This window comes from Natrix helvetica (genome assembly GCF_964273705.1).
Source record: "Natrix helvetica genome assembly, chromosome: 6".
Taxonomy (NCBI): Eukaryota; Metazoa; Chordata; class Lepidosauria; order Squamata; family Natricidae; genus Natrix; species Natrix helvetica.
In genome coordinates this window covers 56,568,072-56,583,560 of record NC_138553.1, presented here as the reverse complement: position 1 = coordinate 56,583,560, position 15,489 = coordinate 56,568,072, and the positions used below count along the sequence as shown (strand labels likewise).

The 15,489-nt window shown below is 37.3% G+C and overlaps 1 protein-coding gene across 7 annotated transcripts in view; it reads left to right on the top strand.

Moving 5' to 3' along the window:
- The window catches only part of PPHLN1 (periphilin 1), a 42,488-nt gene that overhangs the window by 3,506 nt on the left and 23,493 nt on the right, over window positions 1-15,489 (top strand). For all 7 annotated transcript variants that reach the window (XM_081957192.1, XM_081957195.1, XM_081957193.1 and 4 more), the window contains one exon: window positions 14,867-14,949. In XM_081957192.1, coding sequence (XP_081813318.1) covers window positions 14,867-14,949 — 83 coding nt within the window. The remainder of the gene's footprint in view (window positions 1-14,866; window positions 14,950-15,489) is intronic.

Genomic DNA, 15,489 nt, shown 5'->3' with positions numbered 1-15,489 from the left:
ATTGCCTCCGTTATATTGACAGCTTCTTAAAGTTGCATTAACCCTGCTGACTCATTCTCATTTCATCATCTCGGTTTACAACCTTACCGCAACTGGTCAGCTATTAAATCATCATTACCTTAACACAAAGTAGTTTCTAAGTGAAACTGCTATTGTGCTTATGTTGTTACTTCACTTTTGCTTTACAGAATAGTCAAAGTTGTAAATACAAGGATTGGTCATAAAAATGCTTTTTTCATTATTGTCATAATGTTGAATGCCACTAAACAAGGAAATTGCTAAACAAGGACTAGCCTTTTGAGCCCCTCCAATTTGATGACAAATTTCATTTTAAAGCTATACTAAAAAAATGAAAAACCTCAGTCTGTAACAAAAGTTACACATATTTTAAAGGTCATGTGAAAATAACTGCATGCTTTTTTTAATCTTTATAGTGAGATAGTAGGTTTCTCCTCTAATATTCCTATTATGAAACCTTACTAGATTGTCAGTTGAAACAAATATTTTCAAAGCATTTTTGTTCATTATTAAATTTACGTTATTTATTACAACATTTAAGAAGCTTACAATTATAAAAAGTAAAGTAGAAAACAATAAAATTGATGCAATTAAATAAAGTAAAATTCAATCATAAAATGATAAAAGTTTGATGAAAAAAGTGCTTTTTTCCTATGTTCCCAAATGTTATGACAGTAGGAGCCCAGTACTCTGCCTTAGGGAGCTTATTTCATTGCTTGAGAGCTGCATAGCATGGAACTAAGCTGGAGAAAGAAAAAAAGGGGAAGAAAGAAAGGGAGGGAAGAAAGAAGAATGTTGTTGTGCAAGAGATTACACAATTTAGAAATAGCAGGAAGCATGAGAAACTCAAAATACCTCTGCTTTGATTTTGATTAATATAAGATGGGACAGAGAGAAACTTGGCCATGTTTTCAAGATTAATATCAGCCCTTCTTGATATGAGATCTCAACAAACAGAAGCCATAGTGATTTCAGGAATGTTGTGTTACTATAAGGATTTGATCAAGTTGTGGATTATCATTGCTGAGTCTGACTGGTTTAAAAGGGTCATAGTTGGCACACAGACATGCTTATGTAACTAGCCTTACCATGGCAAGAAATACAAGTCAAGGAGTACTTCTTTATATATTGGCCGATTTTATAAGTAATTCTGTTGTTTTTTCTCACTATTGTGGCAAATATGTGCTCTCAAGAAAAACAGAAGTACCTTGAACCAAAGTCATGCTCCAATTATATTTTACTGATTCTGTCTAAAAGTTACTTGAGATCGAGAAGCTAGGAGGTTAACTGCTGGAACATGTTTGCAGTAGCTCCTCTCAGTTTTATTTTATTTTATCAATTTTTAGTATTCCTACTGGATCCATTTTTTAAAACTAATATTCTTTGGATGAGATAACAATAAAGACCACAACACAGATAATTTGTTTTTGCCTTGAACTGATAAGACATGGGAAAAAGAAATGTCATGGTACCAGCCCAGGATCTCTCCCACCTGTGAAAACTGCAAAACAACCAAGAATTGAGGAGCACTTTGCTAGAAAGAGAACTAAGTAAAACTAACCCTCCCTCCATCTCCAACAAATTTTGAGATGTAAAACAGGACCTTCAAAGAGAATTGGCAAAGCAACAGCTATTAGACTTTCCCGAATTTGGGGTGGGGTGGGGAAAGCAAACTGACAGACAGACGCTCTCACAAACAACTAGTCCAGTTACATCCTATATGGAACCTGACATAAAGGCTAAAAAGACTAAGAACAACAAGCTAAATCAGAGTATGGAGAGATTACCATGGGGAAATACAACTGAGTTTATGGTAAAGCAATACTTTCTCACAGCGCAACTGTTGTTTCAATATTTGAGCAACTAATAGCCATACAACATGATTTGTTGAGAAAAGATATAGCTGTTTTTCTTCAAGTACAAGATCTGGGTCCCTGCACCCCCACTAAAGACCTTGCAGCAGACCTGGTTAAATCCCAACTCTGAATAGGTCTGTGGACAAGGAGCAAAGAGCCAAGGAAACAGTTAAAGAACCTGCTAAAAAGCGGCAGCCTTCTCAGAAAAAATGGTTTTCTCCTGACAAGGCAGCAAGAGGGGAATGTATTAATAGAGAAGTTTCCTTGAAAGCTGGTAAAGCATCTCCTCCCCCCCTCCCCAATTACATCATTTACATAGTTCACTGCAAACACAACAGATTGCTCTTAGAATCCATATGAACAGACTTAATTATGGACGCTGGAATACCAAGAGTGCAATACTAAGTTCCTTAAGCCAGCTTCTTCACTGCGAATGGCCCCAAATTGGAAGTGGATACTCTTGTCTTTCAAGCAGCCCACCATACCTTTGATGCTATTTAAGATGAAGGTACAGCCTCCTTCCAAATCTTTCCCATCAGAGTTTTCTGTGAAGAAATGATTAAACCCTTAATTGTTAATATGCGAACTCCCAAGGTTGCTGTCTTTTCCTCATTTTCATCCTTGGGAAAATGAGAGAAAGAAAGGGTGAGTCAGCCTTATTCGGTGAAGATGTATTTAACAACACAGAAGCTGGCCTTATTAATGTTTTTAGGTTTCTACCAAGGAAAGAACAAGACAACATACTTTTCAAGTTAGAAAATTTAAATAAATCCTTGTTGGTCACAATCAATACAGCTGAGCCTCTTATACAGGGGTGGGGAACCATGGCTCTTTTGCGACTTGTGGACTTCAACTCCCAGAATTCCTGAGGCAGCTATGTTGGTTCTGGAATTCTGGGAGTTGAAGTCCACAAGTCGCAAAAGAGCCATGGTTCTCCACCCCTGCTCTTATAGATCTGGTTTCCCCAATAATTGAGCCTCTTACTTCCCCCCAGAAGCAAGAGATTGCATCAATATGAGATCATAGAAAATAGAAGCCAAGATCCACAGGGGCCAATAGAGGCCACGGTAGAGATGGAGATTCTATCATCCTTCTATGAATATCCTATGATACCTTCAGCATCAAACCAAGAGATTGAGAGAGGACCCATGTTAGTGTCACCATTTCAAAGTCAAATACATCATGACTTAATAACTCCTTACCCTACATCTCAATAGGCACCTGAAAGGCAAGCTCTGTTAGCTGGTGTTGAAGCCTCTTACTCTGAACAAGTTCCTTAGGAGTTTACACAGGACTTAGATGAGGGGAAAAAACCCTCCTTTTAGAGAAGGCTAATTTCATTTGTGACGACACCTCAATCCAATGTAACAACCTTAAATCATATTTCCTGATGAGCTGCAAATGATGACCATCTTTCCCTTACAACCTGGAATATAGCGGGTTGGACTGTCCCATCAAAAGACTAACTCTTTTTTGACTATATATCACAATTTGACATCCTCTTCTTACAGGAAACCTGGACCTCTGCAGGGATTCAGTTAGATGGTTATTGGGCTAACTCTTATCCTGGCTGTCCCAAGTAAGGTGGGTGGGAGAGCCAAAGGAGGTATTATGACACTAATACATTCCTGCAATTTAAATGTGTATTCCTGCTACCTTTATAGCCATGGGTTGTGTCTACCTTACTCTTATCTAAACAGATGGAGATTTTGCTTTATTTATATCCCTCCCTTTAATAAGAATAATTTTATCAACATCATTTGGGACAGCATAGAAAATTTTATCCTTGGCTGCTCAGACAAATATCCCACAGCAGTAATAATTATAGGGGGTACTTAAACACTAGGATGGGCTCAAACAATCAAGCATTAATCAATTTAAGATCCATTATGATGAGAATACATAAGGAGAACCCCTGCATTCCAGACAGTTTAAAGATCCCAAAGCAAATCAGGCAGGTTTGTGTGTAAGACAGATGATTGTACATTTGGACCTATGTATTCTTAATGGCTCCACACATGGAGATTACCCAGCAGAATATACATGATTATATCCTACAGAAGATGGAAGTAGATTGGAAAGCAATCATGATCCAGAAACCCCTACTCTTACATTACACCAGAAATTTTTAAGGACGGCTCAATCTACCTATCCAGGTTAGAGAGCCAAAATACTCAGGTAAAAAATAAATAGACAAAAAAATACAAAGGAAGTTACTAAATGGATGTTAGCTCCTGAAACCAAAGAACTAGGCACATATCTCTCCTAAGAAGTAAGTTTGAAGGATCATACTTAGAGGGGTTTGAAACCTTAATTACAAATTTGAAATCAGTTCTCACTAACAAAACACTGGAACACTCCAAAAAGTCGGCTTTAAAGCATAAAAAATGGTTTGATAAAGATTGTGTGCAACTGAAAACGACATATAACAGGGAGTACAGAAAAAGTAAAAACGCCCCTTCTGAGGATCACACTCATTATTTAAAGCAGTTGAAGGCACAATATAAGACCCTTTTAAAAGAAGACACTATAAGACACACTTTTTGTGTGGGGGGTTGGCGAATGCTGCCGCTGTTTGCCGCCGGGAAACACTGGAGCCTTTGCTGCCGAGCAGCTGATTGGAGGTTGGATCAACCACCTGGAATACCTCCGATCAGCTGTTCTAAGTGGCAGGGATTGCCTATTGCCACCAGCTATAGGCAGCAACGGCAATCGGTGGTGGCAATCTCCACTGCCTAGAACAGGTTATTGGCAGTATTCCAGAAGGCCGATCCAACCGCCTATCAGCCACTCGGCAGCAAACGCTTCAATGTTCCCTGGCAGCTGAGCTCAGTTGACCGGTAGTGGGCTCAACGGAGTAGAGCCCTGGCAAGCCACATGCTGGGGCCGCGATAATATGCTGAAGCTGACCAGGCTGTTTGCTCTTTGCTGCAAGGATGCTAGCCAATGAATACTGGATGGATGCTGGGAGGCAGAGACAGATTTTTTCCTCCTCTAAAGCTAATGTGCATCGTATAGTGCGAAAAATATGGTAATTGCATCAGTTAAGATAAAAAATACATCCCTTTTTTAATACATCACCAGAGCATTGTGAAAATCCCCCCTATCCCAACTAATCAGGTACCAATTCAGGCCTGGGAAGAATATTTTAGAGAGCTATATAGAGACCCTGACTATGTAACTAAGGAGAGCCAAATTAGTTTGGATCAAACTTCTTATTGGCCCCCTGTCACACTGGAAGACATATCCCGGTAGATCAAATCCCTCAAGGCTAATAAGGCACCAGATGCTGACAATATACTGACAGAAATAATTAAAAAGAACAATTTATGGGCACCTCTACTAGCATCTCTTCTTATGTTTATAGATAAAATGGGCCGTATGCCAAGAGATTGGGGATTGGCAATCATAACAATTTACAAAAAGGGTAATAATAGAAATGACCCAGGCAATTATAGACCCATTAGTCTTCTGAGTGTTGTTAGTAAATTGTATGCCAACCTAAATTATAAATTCCAGGATTGGCTAATTTCAGGGAGGATAATCAAAGATGAACAAGCTGGATTTAGAGAAGGAAGATCAACAGTGGATCATATCTTGGTATTTTACCATCTGGTTCAAAAATACACATATTAAAAGAATATTCTGTTCCATAGCCTTTCTTGATTTTAAGCAGGCCTCTAATTCAATATCCACAAATACTCTCTGGGAGAAATTAAAACTCACTACTATTGATAAACGCCTTCTTTTTCTCATACAAAAATTGTATGCTAACTCCACCTTGAAGGTTAGGGTCCTTGAGGGACTTTAACAGGCCCAGTAAGGGTATAAAAGGGGGGTACGGCAGGGTTGTATTCTATCTCTCCCTTTTTAATTTTTATATCAACCCCCTGATCGTCTTTTGCAGAACCCTGATCTACATCTTCCTAACAGCACAACGTAACATTCTGATTCTCCTATATGCCAACAAAGCTGCTATTATTTCACAAACTCCCATTGGACTGAAGAGAACAATTAGTGCAACACTAGGATGCTACAGACAGAATAAGTTGGTTCTTAATTTTGACAAATCAAAAATCTTAGTTTTTACTAAAAGACCTATTCAATACTCCTGGAGAATAGAAGGACATAATTTACAACAGGTTAGGACATTTAAATACCTTGGGGTGTTTTCCACTCACAAGGTACATGGAAGACTCATCTGGATTATACGTTGCAATCAGCCCATAGGTCCTCAAATGCCATTAAACATTTATTCTACATAGGCGGAGATCAATTAGTACCTGCTGCCTTAAAGCTTTTTTAAAAAACTTATTTTTATTATTTTTACATTTAAAACAATGCAATACTGCGGAGTCGGAGTGGTCATACATTCATATTATGTACAGCTAGTTTCAACCATTAACAATTAATCTACTTAATACATTGTCCTTCTGTTCAATCACAATATATAAATTTGTTCCAGTCTTGTCATCTTGTCTTATACCAGTCATAAAATCTGTTCCATACTTCAAAATATTCTGATTCCCCTTTATTTTTAAGTTCAAGAGTGAGCCTATCTGCTTCTGCACAGGCCAACACTTTTGTGATTGTATCAAGCTCTGATGGTGTATTTTCTTTTTTCCAATACTGTGCATAGGTTATGCGCGCTGCAGTTAGTATATGTATAATTAAATAAAGTGTATCTTTCTTAAACCCCTCCGGTATTATGCCTAGGAGAAAAGTTTCTGGTTTAAACATAATTTGTTCTCCCACCATATGTTCTAACCATGATTGAATCATTTTCCAATATTTTTTTGCCTCATTGCACGTCCACCACATATGATAGAAAGTGCCTGGTGTTTTTTTACACTTCCAACAATTTGGGGCCAGATTTTTGAACATTTTGGAAAGCCGTGCTGGAGGGAGATGCCATCTGTAGAACATCTTATAAAGATTTTCTTTATACGCCGTAGCCAATGTTAGTTTCTGATTAAGTATCCAAAGTTTTTCCCACTTAGCCAACTCCACATTGTAACCGAAATTTTTCGCCCAGGCGACCATGGTTTCTTTGGCATGTTCCTCCTCTAGTTTATATTCCAACAAGAATCTATACAGCACTTTGATCAGTCTGTTTTCTGTCTGTATCAACAGTTTATCTAATATTGTGTAGTCTTTGGCAATACCTTCGTTCTTCCTATCCTGTGCATACTTTGATTGTATCTGTAAATAAGACCACCATTCTACTTGTACTCCTTGTGATGTCAATTCTGATCTGGTTTTGATCTCCCCCTGCCTGTTCAATAACTCTTTATATGTGACTATATTTTCCATATTGATTAAATTTGGGTGTATGTATGCTTCCATCGTAGATAGCCAAATAGGTATTTTGGTATAGTGGTCATGTTTAGTTTTGTTCCATATTATTAACAGAGATTGTCTGATGTAATGTCTACTAAAATATTTGTGTGCAGATCCTTTTTCATACCAGAGGAAGGCATGCCAGCCTGCTTGGAGGTCATGGCCTTCCAATTTGAGTAATCTTTTATTTCTCAGCATTATCCATTCCCTTAGCCATGTTAATATGGCCGCAGTATAATAGAGTTCCCAATCTGGTACACCAAATCCTCCCTTTTCCTTAGTGTCTTGCATAGCCTTAAGTTTTATTCTTGGTTTTCTTCCCTGCCAGATAAATTTCGATACCGATTGATTCAAATCCTTGAAGACACTTTTTTCTAATTTAATGGGAATATTCTGAAATAGGAAAAGAAATTTTGGTAATATATTCATTTTTATAACTGCGATCCTGCCCATCAGGGACAGTTGTAGGTTTTTCCATCTTTCTAGATCCTTCTTAGTTTTATTAATCAGATTAGTATAATTATCTTCTTTGATGGTCACACGCCTCGCAGATAAATGTATACCAAGATATTTAATTTTTTTGACAATTTGGATACCCAATTTCTTCGTTAACTCCTCTTTTGCTTTTGATGTCATATTTTTTGTCAGCATTTTGGTCTTTGTCATATTTATCTTTAGACCCGCTATTTTCCCATACTCTGTCAGTTCCTCAATGAGTTTCATACCAGACTTCATAGGATCTTCTAGCACAAACACTAGGTCGTCCGCAAAGGCCTGTAACTTAAATTGTTCCTTTTTGATTTCTAGTCCCTTTATCTGTACCTCTTTACGTATATTCCTGGCTAGTACTTCTAGGGTTAGTATAAACAACAGGGGGGATAAAGGGCAACCTTGTCTTGTACCTTTCTGGTTTGCAATACTTTGTGTTAATTCACCATTGATTATTACTTTGGCTTTTTGGTTTGTATAAATTGCTCTGATCGTGTTTATAAGTTTATCCCCACAATCCATGTATCCTAATTGTTGGTGCAAAAATTCACAGTTGACATTATCAAATGCCTTTTGGGCATCGAGAAAGATTAGTGCAACCTGTTTTTCATTGTGCACTTCATAATATTCAAGAATGTCCAACATTATTCTCATATTGTTTTTAATTTGTCTTCTGGGGAGGAATCCGTTTTGATCTGTATGGATGAATGATGTAAGAATTTTTTTCAACCTTTCTGCTATTATTGAGGCAAAGATTTTGTAATCTGCATTTAGCAGTGATATTGGTCTGTAGTTTTGTATAAACACCTGGTCTGTGTCCGCCTTAGGTAATAATACAATATTAGCCTCCGTCCATGATAACGGTGTCTTCGCCTCTTTCAACACAGCGTTATAGACTTCCAACAACGTTGGGACAAGTATATCCTGGAATTCTTTATATATTTCCGCTGGCAACCCATCCGGCCCTGCAGCTTTATTATTCTTTTGTCTTTGTATGGCCTCGGTTATCTCTGATGTTTTAATGTCTTCATTGAGCATGTCCTTAATCTCCTCTGGTACCTTTGGCAGATCTGACTTTTCCAAATACTGTAATATTCCTTCCTTTGTATGGTCTCGGTTTTCTCTATATAATTGTTCATAAAACTCTTGGGTAATCCTTTTCTTTTCCTCTAGTTGGTAGCAGATCTCGCCTTTTTCATCTTGTAGTTTATTGATCCAAGTCTCTTGCTTTTGCTTCCTCAACCTATAGGATAGGCACCGCCCCTGTTTATTTGCATTTTCAAAGAAGTTTTGTTTTGCTTTTTTTATAGATTGTGCCAATTTTGCTTTTTCAAATATAGCCAATTCGTGTTTAATCAGTTCCATATTTCCTTTTATACTTCTGTTCTGCGGTTTCTTTTGCAATTCACTCTCTACAATTCTATACCTTTCTTTCAGCTCTCTTATTTTTAGATTCTCAGTTTTTTTCTTCCTGGCTGTGGCTGATATTGTGACCCCTCTTATAAATGCCTTAGTTGTATCCCATAGGTTTTGTATGGATGTATCTCCTGGTCCATTTTCTTTGAAGAAGAATCTTAATTCTTGGTTGACTCTTTTAATATATTCCTGGTCTTTTAGAATTGATCTATTGAGTGACCAACGATAACTGCCCTTTTGTTTTTTTCCAAATAATCCTCATGGGATTGTGATCAGCCCATAGATTGGGTTCTATATCTATCTCCTTCACTTCTGAAATTAACTCCATCGGCAGCCAGACCATATCTATCCTTGACCAGGATTCATGTCTATTCGAGTAGAAGGTATATTGCTTTCCCTCTGGACATCTTTCTCGCCATACATCATACAGATTAAGTTCTTCAGCCATTTGGAAGAATGACCTTGGCAAAGTTCTCCTAGCTCCTTTTCTCTTCTTTCCACTTTTATAGTCCCGTTTCGGGTCAACTATAGCATTGAAGTCACCCAGTAAACAAACATTTTCGTTTCCCATCTCTCGAATAATGCTATGTAGTCTATGATAGAAATTTTCCTGGCCTTCATTAGGTGCATATATTACAACCAGTGACACCTTTTTTTGGTTTAACATTATTTCCACGATTAGTATTCTCCCTTCCTCATCATGATAAATTAGTTTAGTCTGGATTGTGTCTTTGACATATAATGCTATTCCTCTTTTCTTTTGGTCAGCTAGTGCCGCGTAAAGTTTACCCACTCTAGGACATTCTAAGATCTGGATCTGTCTTTTAGTCATATGGATCTCTTGCATTGCAATGATATCGTAGTTCAAATGTTTTAATTTATTAAATATTGTTTTCCTCTTCTGGGGTGAGTTTAGACCATTAATATTCAATGATAGAATCTTGATTTCTCCCGACATACTTCTATGTGTATTTGGGTCGTGTGCTTCTTGTTGCCCTTATTTCTCTCACTTCCTTTGGTTCTTCCCATTTTTCGTCTAGAACGACTTCTTTCTCCTTTCGTGTCTCTACTGGTTCCTTTTCTCTTCTTATCTGTGCCCTGGGCACTTGCCTCCTTGCTCCCGCCTGTTCTCCTTCGTCTTTCTCATCCTCCTGCCCAACAAGGGTATTGTAAAAATCTTCCGCTTGTTCTATCGTGTCTATTCTAAATCTTCTATCTCTCCAAGTTACCAGTACGCCCTCCGGCATCAGCCATCTAAAGTTAATTTCAAATTTGTTCAGGACAGATGTTAAAAATTGATAGGGCCTTCGAATTGCCGTCCTATGGTCGTGCCAAACCAACCTTCTCTCTTCAGTCTTCCCTCCAGGAAGGCTTGGTTTATCAAAATCTTTTCAGCAAACCCCTCCGGACGTTAGATCTGGCTGCTGCTAACGGAGCTCTCCATCCAAGCAGCCATTCATGCTGGCAGCAAGCCCCGCCCCCCTGCCTTAAAGCTTTTTGAGGCCAAAACAATTCTATATGGGGCATAGGAATCTTCACAAAGGCCCACTGGAAATCATACAAACAAAATTCCTGCAAGCCATTTCAGCTTCTCCCAAAGGAACAGTAAACAACCAGTTAAGGATTGAAACAGGTATGCCTCAAATTCAAATTAGAGCCTGGAAACTGATGATTATATTGGCTAAAAATGCATTTCTTTCCAGAGGGACTGACCCCGTTATTGTTGACTGATAATTTCCCCTCCCCCTGGAAAGAGGTGATAGACCACAAGCTGGGCTCTTATGGGCTCTCCCTGATATTCTTAATATCCCTAGGCTTTGACTAAGCTAAGCAAGTAGTTATTAATAGAATAAAAGACAAAGAGTTCCACTTAAAACTAAATAGGATGCCTCTCCAGAGTAGGAACAGAATTAAATAGGTTTGTGGGAGCCAGCAAGATATTCTAAAGACCTGATCTTCCCGAAACATAGAATAGCATTCTTCAGAAGCAGATTTAACATCCTCCCTTTAGCACTCTTCCAGGGCAGGTATAAGAAGACCCCAATAATGGTATATGTGGTAATGGAGAAATCGAAGATATCAGAAGTTTTATTGTACTGTGAACTGTACAGAGTTTATAGGTCAATGTATATTCTCCCCTTATTAGAGAGATTATCAGGGAGGGTAGACAATTTTTATGTAGGCCATCTCCTCCGGGACTCAAACCCAGCTACTACACGTGCAGTGGCAAAATTCTGTGCTGCTGCAATGACCCCAAGGAAAAATTTGGTTACAGAATCAAAGTTGTTTACTTGCGCCTATTTTTTGTAGCTATCTCTTACCATTTTTAGAGAAAATATATTTACACATATACTTATCTGCTCTTCAATCATGTAAAAAAGAGCGTGATTCAAACTGTTCGAGCCAATGTATTTTATTATCATAGATGTTACTATCCACTATTATTATTAGTACTACCTGTTAACACTATTATAGACAGTGATGATTCTTGTCTATTGCTGGTCTATGACCGTAATAAAGCATTATTATTATTATTATTATTATTATTATTATTATTATTATTATTATTATTATTATTATTATTATTATTATTATTATTATTATTATTATTATTATTATTAGGTTAATCTTTGGTGAGATTCACAGCCTTTGGGGCTGGTTGGTAGCCTAACAGCTTGAGTCCTAACCAAGGACCTAGGAACTGTTAAGGTAACGTCGGAGGATATAATTTGTTCCAAGTAGGGTGGTTTCTTGTAGAGTCAGAATGTTCAAGTTAGGTAAATTTAGAATTTTCAAATAGCGAGGTAGCCTTTTAGGTATTGTTCCAAGGGCTCCAATTATAATTGGGACAACACATGATTTCTTTTTCCACAGTTACTCAACCTCAATTTGCAAGTCCCGGTATTTTGTGATTTTTTTCTTGCTGTTTATCTTCAATTCGTGCATCACCAGATATTGCAATGTCAATGAATCATACTTTTTTCTTTTCAATTATTGTTATGTCAGGTGTGTTGTAGGCCAAGTGCCTGTCAGTCTGGATTCTGAAGTCCCACAAGATTTTGCCTTTCTCATTCTCTAAAATCTTCTCAACCTAATGGTCCCAGTGGTTTTTGCTGTACTCAAATCCAAACTTTTGACACAATTTCCAGTGAATAATCTTAGCAACGCAGTCATGGTGTTGTAGGTAATCAGTTTGTGAAATTTTGCTCAAGTGGTCAACTGTCTCATCTTTCTCATTACAGAGGCGACATTTGCTGTTGGTGGTAACGTGTTGAATGTTTGCCTTCATGCAGTTTGTGGCTAAGGCTTGTTCTTGAGCTGCCAAAATAAAGCCTTCTGTTTCTTTTTTCAGTACTCCTGATCTTAACCAGTTCCAAGTTAGTTTTTGGTCAGCTTTGCCTTCAATACTTTTCAAGCATAGCTTGGCCATGCATAGCTTTGCTTTTCCAATTTTCAGCTCGCTTCTCAATTACTTCTTTCTTATATTCAGCTTTTAACTTTGTCTTCAAAAGGCCTCCTTTATTTACTTCCTTAATCATGGGTTCTTCACTTTTCTGGATGTAATCATTCAAGCTTTGTCTGTCTTCTTCCACAGTCTGCTTTACTTGTAGGAGTTCTCGACCACCCTCTGCTCTTGGTAGATACAAACGGTCAACATCACTTTTAGGGTGCAAAGCATGATTCATTGTCATAAGCTTCCTTGTTTTTCTGTCCAAATTGTCCAACTCCATCTGGGTCCAGTCAATTATTCCTGCAGAGTATCAAATTACAGGTATAGCCCAGGTATTTATGGGTTTTGTGATGTTTCCTCCACTCAGTTTGGACTTTAATATCTTGCGAATTCGTTGAATGTACTTGGCTGAGGTTAATTCCTTGACTTTATTATGCATTAAGTCAGAGGCCTCTAAAATCCCCGAGGACTTGTAGCCTTCGTCTGGTTTTACTGCCTTTATCATTTCTTCATTCTCAAGTTGTATTCCATCATCTTCTAGGACCTTGCCTGCCTTGGTTGCCATTGTTGCACATTTGTCAATTACCAAATAGCTTCAAATCATCCATGTACACCATGTGTGAAATTTTCAGTCCTTTCTTTGCAAGTTTGTATCCACAGTTCACCTTCTTCAAAATGGTCGTAAGCATTGAGAGTATAAAAAGTAGGGATGAAAGGGAATCACCCTGGAAAATGCCTCGTTTAATTTCAACTTCACCCAGTTCTTCTCCATTAACCATAAGCTTCGCTTTCCAGAGGTTCATTGAAGTTTCCATGAATTTTTGTATGTTGCTGCTAATGCCAAAGATTTTCAGGCATTTCTTGATCCAGCTGTGGGGAGCTGAATCAAACGCTTTCTTATAGTCTATCCAAGCCACGAACAGCTTGGTTCGTCTTTTCTTTGAATTCTTTAGGATTAGCTTGTCAATCAGCAGTTGGTCCTTTGTTCCTCTTGAATATTATTATTATTATTATTATTATTATTATTATTATTATTATTATTATTATTATTATTATTATATGATTGTATCACAGCGGCCAGTTGTTTCGCCGGATTTGGCATTGATTACTAGTCAGGACATCGTAACGTATTTTTGTAATATACGTGCAGATCCAAGCAGTGCAACTTTTTGCATTTGACTGATGGTGATTTTGTCAAGTTTTAACTGTTTTAAATGTAATTCCAGTGCTTTTGGAAATGCACCCAGTGTGCCGATTACCACTGGAATTACCACTGCTGGTTTGTGCCATAATCGTTGAATTTCAATTTTTAAGTCCTGGTATTTCACGATTTTTTCATGTTCCTTCTCGTCGACCCTGCTATCACCTGGTATTGCAATGTCTATGATTGTAACCTTATTTTTCTCAACCAGTGTGATGTCTGGTATGTTATGCGCTAGTATTTTGTCTGTTTGTATACGAAAATCCCATAGGATCTTGACCATCTGATTTTCAGTGACTTTTTCAGGCTTATGTTCCCACCAGTTTGTTGTTGTTTTAATATTATAATTTTTGCACAAATTCCAGTGGATCATTTGTGCTACTGAATTGTGCCGCAATTTATAATCAGTCTGCGCGATTTTTTTACAACAGCTGAGTATGTGGTCAACAGTTTCATCAACTTCTTTGCAGAGTCTGCATTTGGCATCATCAAAGGATTTTTCGATTTTGGCCTTAATGGCATTTGTTCGGATAGCTTGTTCTTGCGCAGCCAGGATTAGTGACTCTGTTTCTTTCTTTAATGTACCTGTTGTTAACCATAACCAAGTTTTTTCACTGTCCACTTTATCTTTTATTTTTTCCAGAAATTGACCATGTAATGCTTTGTTCTGCCAACTCTCCATTCTTGATTTTATCACATCTTTTCTGTATTCTTGTTTCGTCTGTTGGGATTATTATTATTATTATTATTGTTATTGTTGTTGTTGTTGTTATTATTATTATTATTATTATTATTATTATTATTATCATGATCACCATTATTATTATTATTATTATTATTATACAAAAAATCAAACCTGAGTAATGTAGCTCAAAATTATATAAATAAAATAAATTTTAAAATAATGTACCAGAGAGTATTTCTCTATTTTTGATAATGAATAAGTTTCTGAGGGAAAAATGCTAAATATCTCGGCCTTGGTATATTTAAAAATAGTAGCAAATTTTGCATATTAAGGCACAGAAGTGTTTTGTTTAGTTCATGTTAATGAATAGTTAAACATATATCTTTAACTGATAACATGTTTATTGTTAGTGTCATATAGAAGAGAGGAAATGTGGTCTGAGCGGTATGAATATGAAAGATTACCACGGGAAAGACTTCCTCCACGTCCTGATGTAAGCCAATTCCTAATAATTATGGGTTTCTCTTTTTAATATTTTTAGCTGTTGATTAGGAATTTAAATTTATGATCTCAAACTTATGTGGATTACAGTACACACATGGATGGACATTCAATTAGGAGGCCTACAATGGTTACAATTAATGCTGTGTTTTATAAAACTTGGTTTCATTCTTAATATGTCCTTCTTAAATACCTAGGTTGGGCTTTGTAAAATGCTTTTTAATAGACCTTTTATCTTGATTATGTGTGTCTCTTACTTATCCTAGAATGGACAAGAGAGAAGGAAAAACAAATCCTTTATATCCAGTCTGTGTCCGCCTTTTTCCTCCCAAAGCCTTTTTTTCCAGTTCACAGCATTCTTTGCCATATCTGTGGATAAAAATCAGTATAGCATCCCCCTCTCCCACCACTTCTTATGCATATCAAAAGTTCCTTTTAAAATTTAAAAGGAAATCCTAACTCCACCCATGATCATGGTGTGGCCTTGCTCACTTTGCTTCTCCTCATGCACTGTGGTAATTGTTTTTTTGTA